Source organism: Enoplosus armatus, chromosome 5 (genome assembly GCF_043641665.1).
Source record: "Enoplosus armatus isolate fEnoArm2 chromosome 5, fEnoArm2.hap1, whole genome shotgun sequence".
Classification (NCBI taxonomy): domain Eukaryota; kingdom Metazoa; phylum Chordata; class Actinopteri; order Centrarchiformes; family Enoplosidae; genus Enoplosus; species Enoplosus armatus.
Window position 1 is genome coordinate 16,688,418 of NC_092184.1, and position 8,364 is coordinate 16,696,781.

Below are 8,364 nucleotides of genomic sequence, written 5' to 3' on the forward strand. Positions count from 1 at the left end.
GAAGTGTGTGTGTGAGTGTGTGTGTGCGTTTGTGCACACAATTTTATTTTATCGCTACAATATAATAGCGTGAAAGGCTAGGCTAAACTGCATTTTCTTTTCTTAAATACATCTGCGGAACAGGTGACTGTGACACCACCAACTGTTTTCTAATGCACAGAGCATTTTTTGCATAATGTGTTAAACTTTGTTTTTGTGGATGCAGCCACACATGTAAACCATTCACTTCTTCTTCTTTTGTGTGTCAGAAGAAGTCACATTAGGTTGTGATGCCAATTGACTGAACTTGAAGTTCTTTATGAAGTCTTCATGTCAAAGCACATCTGCATCTGGTATTGTTCTCTACCTTGTGAGTCTATGTAGTGTTAATATGTCTGTCTGCATGTGGACATCAACGCAACGCAAGATGCAGACACAAAACTTCATAGGTGGGTAGTTGAGCCAAAATAAATGAGGCCGACCCATGAGTACCGAGTACTCATGTAATAATGTAGTAATGACTGAGTATTCACCATCTATCTATCTATCTATCTATCTATCTATCTATCTATCCATCTATTTATGGTCTCTTGAATTCTGCTTTGGGAAAAATATGGTTTGGCTGATCTAGTGTTGTAGAAGAAAGTAGAAAGTATGCAAATGCCGTCGTATTCTCTCTGGGATTTTCCATTGCAGTTATCAAGCAGTTAGATGGTGAATTGCACAGTTAAGTTGTGCTTTGAGGCACACAAGCGAGGAATAACCTGGGGAAATGACAGTCAGACAGTAATTACCAGTCTTCGATTGCAGTGGTGTTGAAAGCAGTTAGAGATGAAAAGCCACGAAAGGAGAGCTGATGAAGGGGGGTGGGGGGGGGTAAAGTGGTAAAGTGTAGAGATACATGAGAAAATAGGCCTGATGGTTTTAAAACACACTGACAGGAGAATGAAGGCTCCAAACTATTTTCTCTGAACCAGATCACCTAAAAATGTATGCAGAGATGGCAACATTACCATAGCTCCTCAGCATTCAGGATGATACATGTGCTGTGACAGATTGCTCTCTGTCACAGCACGGGGGGAGGATGTCTTGCTCCCCAGTTCCAACTGGCCGCTGTGAAATCTCATTGGGCTCTCAGTGGAGGTTAAAATAGGCTGTTGAGATCGGGTTGCAAATTGTATTGCATTATTAACACCAGAGGCCAAAGAGTAAACTGCAGCGAGAACAGGCAACTTAGTAAATGGTAGTGATCTTTAAGTAATTGTAAGTCCATGGAAGTCGGTGTTGAAAGTGAGAACACTTGAACAAAAAGTGTTGATAAATGTATGGGAACACTGTGAACATTGTTATAAACAATACAAACAAGTGTTCAAGCTCAAGCACAATGACAGGAACATACTGAATATGAGTAGCCTGCTCTACTTCCAATCAGATTATTTGAAACAACTGTTATGGCATTTCTATGCATGTAGTGGATGTACTGAATTATGGGCAGGTTGTGTACAGCTCATCATGTTTGTATGAAGGTACTATTTTACTCTTATCGATATCCACAGCAGCTTAGATTTTCCTTTCATTTTATTGAATTCCTATAGCTGTCCCCTCCAGTCACACAACAGCAGTGCGCATTTGTGTAAAGTTCCATGCCTCATCCAGTGTGCACCTACAGTTTTAAGGTACAGTGTACTCATGTGCAATGCATATTTCATACAGTATTGCAATGCTCTTATGTAATATCCACACACAGTGCATCTCATGGACCTCCTGTGTTCCCAACTGTTGTAAACAGCTTTTATTTTGTATATAACTTAAATTCAATTTTATAACAAATGACATGTTATGTATGCTCCGTTAATTCTTTAGGGCCATCTGTGGACTGTTTTTGCGCCATGTGAGATGTTCTTTGCCATGTGCACCGCCTGTTACGTTACATTATTCTATAACCAGTCTTTGATCATGAACATGATGCAGCAGTGCAGATTTATGGGTGTAACTGATCGTGACAAAAAAGGAAAACAAAATGTGTTTAAGCATAATCGGATTAGACACTTTGAAAGGTCAGCAGCAAATGGACTTTAAATAATTTGCACTTTTACTGCAGCGCAAGGTGTAAAATCTGAGCGGTGTGCAATGGCCAAAGTAGCCGTGCCTCAAGGTTTGGTGTCCCTGCTCTGTCGATAGGAAAACAAGGGCTTGCACTAATGCAAAGCTTTTGCCAGTGATCATGTGTAGACAGTCTCAGTCATGCTAAAGAAATAAATAATATGGGGGTGAAATGATTCTTTTGAGGAGTTGTCAGCTTATGCAACCATTTAAACACATTAATCAGGCTATTGTCATGCTTGCAGTATTTTTGTGCATGTGTACACAGAGCCAGATCACATGGCGTGTGCTAATCCGTTCAATTCAAACAGTGAGATAGTTTGATCTGTTTGTGTATTTGAATGAGTCTTGCAGTCTTTTAGCCGTGTGTGGGTGCACGTTCAACTGTATGTGTGATTGCGTGTGTGCCTGTGGGTGTGAGGATAAACCGAGGAGTGACAAAACACAACTGACTGTTGATCTGTTTGTGTGGCGTGTGTGAGTGAGCGCGGCCGAGTCGCACAAACTATTAGTTTTGCTCAGTAGCTCTGTGTGTCTTTGAATCGGAATTGTGGAGGAAAGGAATCCATTAAGCTGTTTAACTCTCTCTGAGTGCGTGTGTGTGTGTGTGTGTGTGTGTGTGTGTGTGTGTGTGTGTGTGTGTGTCCATGGTTGAACCCATTAACTGAATAAATCATCCAGTATGATTGCAGTGTCAAATGGGCTTGCTGAACCATTTCTGCATTGCCCAGCAGTCCTTGTCCTTTTTAAAGTCATGACACACTTGTACAAGACCCCAAACTCTCAGCCGCGGCTAATTATGGACTGGTTGGAAATGTGGCATCGGTCCTCACGCATCTGTGTAAGTGCGGATGTAGAAAACACAAACAGATGCTGGCCAATGAGCAAATTAAATTCCATATATAATCGAAGTTGCTAGGATCTTTGTATATCTGGCAACACCGCAGGAGGGTAAATAAGAACACCCTCCTTTAAGAGGAAGGCCCAGGTTCAATCTCATGTGTCAGCAAACATTCACCCTGTTGAAGAGTCCTTGAGTGAGACATTAAAACTTTCATTGCTCCAAGGTTGTTCTGTAACTGGCCCTCTTTGAAGTTATTCTGGGGGAAATAAGAAAGAAAAACATCTCTAGAAAAATAGGAAAAATACATGTACACAAATGTCGGAGTTGGCATTAAAGCATTAAATCCTACTTGTTGAGGTTTAACAAGGCAGATGGTGGTGGTTTTTTATGTTTTAATAACATCTCCCTCTAGAATTCCCTCCACCTCATCCAACCCACTCGTTCTCAGTTCATGTGCAGCTGCCTTTTAGCAAAGCCTCGGGGCAGTGGAAGTTTCCCGGTTTGATTCCTATTAAGAGCAGAGCGCAGGGGGACACGCCGAGGGGATTTGCAAGCTGATTTCCGCTAGACATGCCCTTCTTGGCGATCGTAAGAGAAACTGTATTTGGAGGCGACGCCGATGGTTGGCAAAGATCATCTGCATAGCGTGAAGGGGTTCACTGATTCAGTCGCACCCAATCTGGTTAGATTAGATTGATCTGAGCTGCTTCACTGACAACATAATTGATATTTATGACCTGACATCTGCACTGGTTCTGATCAAGTCCAGAGGCGTGTGAGTTTTACAGATTTATGCCAAGAGTAGATACTCCCAGCCAGTGTAAGCAAGGTGAGATGTGAGGTGGATACCTATAAGCCATGATGGAAATATTATTTTAAGGAACCCCTGTGTTATATTAAATGAAAAATGAATCATCAGCTCACCCTCACATTGGGCTCTTGGTGTGCTTAGTCCTCAGAAACTGCATCTCACTAGCCATGGCTTTACCCAGATTCTCTTTTTATCAATTTATATCATTATCATTTTATCATTTTTGGATTAATTTGCAGATTGATTGATAGGTCAGGGGTTATTTCACAGCAGTTCCCCTTAAATAAAGTCACAGACTGTGTTTCCTTTGCTTGTGTTTGTGTGTCCAGAAAAGGATGTAACCATGCTGTTTAGTGTAGCCTCGTCATTATGAAATAGAATGAAAATTACTCAAATCATCATAACAAAGAGTTCAGTGAAAAGAAACGTACAGCAAATCACAACTAAGTGGAAAATGTCAAGGACTGGCTAAGAACATAGTGCTGTACACACAGGAGCTCCTTCAGTAGTTTATCTCTGCTATATATTGGCAAAATAATACCTCATACTACCCTCTGTGACAGATTGTCACTTTCTTAAGTGATGGCATCCCATCATTAGTACTTAGCTCATTTTAAAAGAATTGAACCAAAACGTGAAAGTTTTACCATTAAATTCCAGCATTCAAACGGCACTTAAAAAGAGTATTTGTCACTTTAAACTTCTTTATGTGTCCTTAATTACTAACCACTGTAGAAAGTGACGAACCGTTAGCATCAGTGTTGAAAGTTGCTCCCTCTGTCTCCATGGCAATTTAACTATAATCAGTCACGACTACATGTGTTCTGAGTCACATTATTTGGGCACTTTTACACACCTCACTTTGAGTCATGAGAATCACAGCTCATATTCTCACAAACAGCAAAAATATGGTGCAAGTTTAAGCAATAAGTTAATGGATAGCAGTGTGTGTCACACTGCAGATATTGGATTAGAAGCCCACATGTGCTTTGTGGATTTCACTGCAGGACACAGCCAGCACTGGTCTTCTAATGATTTCCCCAAAGTTTCTCCCCTAATAAGACTATGATATTTTGTCACACTGTGAAGATGAGAAGAGAGACAAGCAACCATGGTATCACTTTGTTCAAACACATTTAGGAGACCTCCCAGTCTGCTGTGTTTTTGAAGTTTTATAAGGTGGACAGAGGTGCTGTTTTTTATGTTTTTTTTGTTTCTTTCAATACCCCTTTTGAAAAAAGTCCAGCTCTGCTCTCAAATCAGGCTGTTACCCTTCGGCAAGACACCAGGGCAGTTAAAGTTTCCTGGTTCGATTCCTATTAAGAAATCAGTCCAAGGATCCTTTCACACCAGACTTCCCAACCACACAAGGTCTCTCTCTCTCTCACACACACACACACACACACACGCACACGCACACGCACACACAGAGCTATCTGCCAAGATATACTTCCTGGTGGAGGTTCAATGCCATCGATGAGCTTGGCACTGAGACTAGACCCTGCTGCCCACTGGCTCTCACAAACACACACACACACACACACACACACACACACACTAGCCTCCCAACAGCTCTATTTCACTCTGACTATACTGCAAAGCCTGTCTGTCTCTGTGCAGAGGTGGAAATACATTTATGGGGGAGGGATGGGCATAGGCTGAAAGAGAGTACATTTGGGAAAATATGAATGAAGCAGAAGAGAAATATGATTTAGATCAAATGTAGCAATGACATATGAGTGTTTGACAATTCCACTGGTTATACTGAATACCCCTAGAGAACGCAACACTGAGGTAAGCATAGAGAAAGCATTGATCCTGTTTACCTGGGTGATTTTTTCCCCTCTGGATATGCTGGCAGGGAAAAACTAGCCACAATGTTTACCTTGGGAAAGACCGAGATAGATTGACAATGGCAAGAATCAGGAATGTGTTTGATTGCAGAGTGATGGTTTCTGCAGCTGTGGGGGATGTATCTGTGTGAGTGTTTGTCAGGCTTATGAATTCTAACTCTGTGGGGAAATAAGAACGATGAGGTGGCTGTTGTGCCACAGGCAAGCACTGCATGGAAATATATGATGATAGTGCATGTGTCACCGCTGCAGCTTTCATATAATAGCACACAACAGAATACAAGGAAGCAATACAAGCAGATGTGATCGTAAGTCATTTCTGGAAGGGATGTTCTTGGGGGTTACATGACTCTGCGTTGCTTGTTTGGTTGGTACAGCGTGGCGGTGGATGGACAGATGGAGTTGGACAGAGCAGGTTTGTGTTTGAGTTTCTGATTCGGCTCTATGCCAGTGGTTAATCAATCTGGCTTCTGTGAGAGCAGCCCCACATCGCAATGTCACTGAGAGCACTGTTGCAAGATATTGGAACATAATTTGGCAGGCAACATAATGACGACGCAGTAATTCCTTTGCCTCTCACTGTCACACAATTAAGACGTCTTTAAAGAGTAACTTAACAGCCCCTGGAAATCTTGTGTTTGCTGACCTCCAGTGATTTAACTTTTCACCTTGTTCCAGTGTAGTACGGGTGACCTCCAGTGACACTGGGTGTGGTCAGAGGTGACACAGGCCTGAAACTTTCAAAACAGACAAGGCAGGAAAACACTGCTTTTCAGCCTGGTGTTAAGTTACTGTTTTTGTTACTAGTTCAGTAAAGTAAGTGTGTTATTCATTTAAACCCTGTGTATGTTTATCTGTAAAGATATACTAATGAAGCACCTCAAAAGAAAAATCAAAGTGAGGAGAAAAAAGAAAACAGCACGGGAAACGATCAGTATTAAGTAGTTATTTTGTGAAAGAACAGTTGCGCGATTGTACACAGCATTGCACAGTAGTGCTGCGTTCTTGTCTGGTCCATTAAACTGAGCTGTCCAAATAGTAAAAGGGTCTATTTAACATTTTCTCATTTAACTCTTGTGATATCTCAAAACCTGATTTTCATTTCCATTTATTCATTTGTAATCTGGCTGAACCAGCTATTTAAAGTAACTGTAACCCTTTCTAATTGAAATTTGGCTTTCCAGATACATTTGTTTTGGTGTTCATGCACTTGTGTCTATGTATCTCACTTAAGGTAACTTATGATACAATTGTCCTTTTCTATGTCCGGTTAAAAACAGACATATTGTACATCTTTGCAAGTAGCAAGTAGTGTGAATTAATTAGAAGTCCATCAATTGAAAACGTCTCTTTTTTCTGATAATTAAGACCAAAAACATGTTTTGGAAAGTATTAGGAATTTATTCAAAACTTATGGATGCATAAAATAAGGTTTGTTCTGATTGATGTTTGTTCATTTGTTTAAAGTTATTACTTTTCCCGACACTAACATCTTTGTTTCTTTTGTCTTTGCTTTGGCAGGATGATTCCGTCCAGCAGCAATGACTTCCTGGTTCGGGACCTCGCTGCTGGACGCAACTACGATCTTTGTGTCCTGGCCGTGTTTGATGATGTCATCACATCGCTGACTGCAACACGTCCTTTGGGCTGTCTGTCGTTCACCACAGACACGGAGTTCAGTCAGTGCCAAGCGTTGCACAGCCACTTCCTGGGTGGTACCATGATCATCATCATTGGAGGGATTATTGTTGCCTCCGTGCTGGTTTTTATTATCATCTTAATGATAAGATACAAGGTTTACAGCAACCAAGGGGCAGGCCACGGAAAAGCAGGCATTGCGGCAACTGGGGCAAGACCGCAAAGCAACGGACAAGGAGGAGGCGGACAGGTCCAAGTCCTCCCTCGCTCTGCCTCAAAAATGCCTGAGAGTCAGGACGACCAGGCGCTAGCGCCATCCAGGGCCATGTCGCCTAGCAACACTCTGAGAGACACTGTGGCATTGGTCGAGGAGGAGAGCAGTGGACGGAGCATAATGACAAGGACTGACTCCTTGGCCAATGAGGAGTTGCTCTCGCCCACCAAGGCCCGCTTCTCCTCCAGGGTCGCCATTGAGATGAAAAGCAGACCGCCATCTGTCGCCAAAGAGCCCACCTCCCCCAAGGAACTGGCAGGTAGTAGAGAGACAGATAGAAAGCAAGAGATAGACATAGGAGAGGCATGCAGCAGAGCAAGGAGGAAGCATTTCAGAGAGGTGGAAAGAAAGACAAAAAGAAGTTGACAGAGAAAGAGCAGGGGGGGAGACATACGGGAGAAGAAGGGAGAACAAAAAAAAACAGTCAAACAAAAGAGATGGAGGATGAGAAACAGACAATGTGCAATTGAGGGTGTGAAATTGAGCAAGATAATAACGGAGAGTGGAACAGTGAGAAACTGAGTGAGTGTGAACGAGAGAATGAATACGGGAGATGCCATCCTCGTGCACTGGGAAGATAGTAAGAGAGACAGAGGGTGAGACACGTGTTCAACTCTCTGTCTGCAGAGACTCTGAAGAAGCATGTAAAGATGTAGTTAACGCTCTTCTCTCTGACTGTTGACAAATTAGATCATAGCTTCTCTCACTCTGTAAAAGAAAGGTTGTTTTGTTTTGCTTTTTCACATGAAACTAAAAATCTTCAATTAACCTCCCCATAGTCTAGTGGAATTAACCTCTAACCTTAAATCCTCTAAGCTCATTGATTTTTGTTTTCTGCTCTTGGCAATTACCAGGCTTCATT

At 42.0% G+C, this 8,364-nt stretch overlaps 1 protein-coding gene across 1 annotated transcript in view; it reads left to right on the forward strand.

Moving 5' to 3' along the window:
* The window catches only part of LOC139285091 (leucine-rich repeat and fibronectin type III domain-containing protein 1-like protein), a 48,610-nt gene extending 40,742 nt beyond the window's left edge, over positions 1–7,868 (forward strand). The window contains exon 7 of the mRNA XM_070905540.1: positions 7,112–7,868. Within this exon, the coding sequence (XP_070761641.1) occupies positions 7,112–7,868 (757 nt within the window). The remainder of the gene's footprint in view (positions 1–7,111) is intronic.
* The last annotated feature ends 496 nt before the right edge of the window (positions 7,869–8,364 follow it).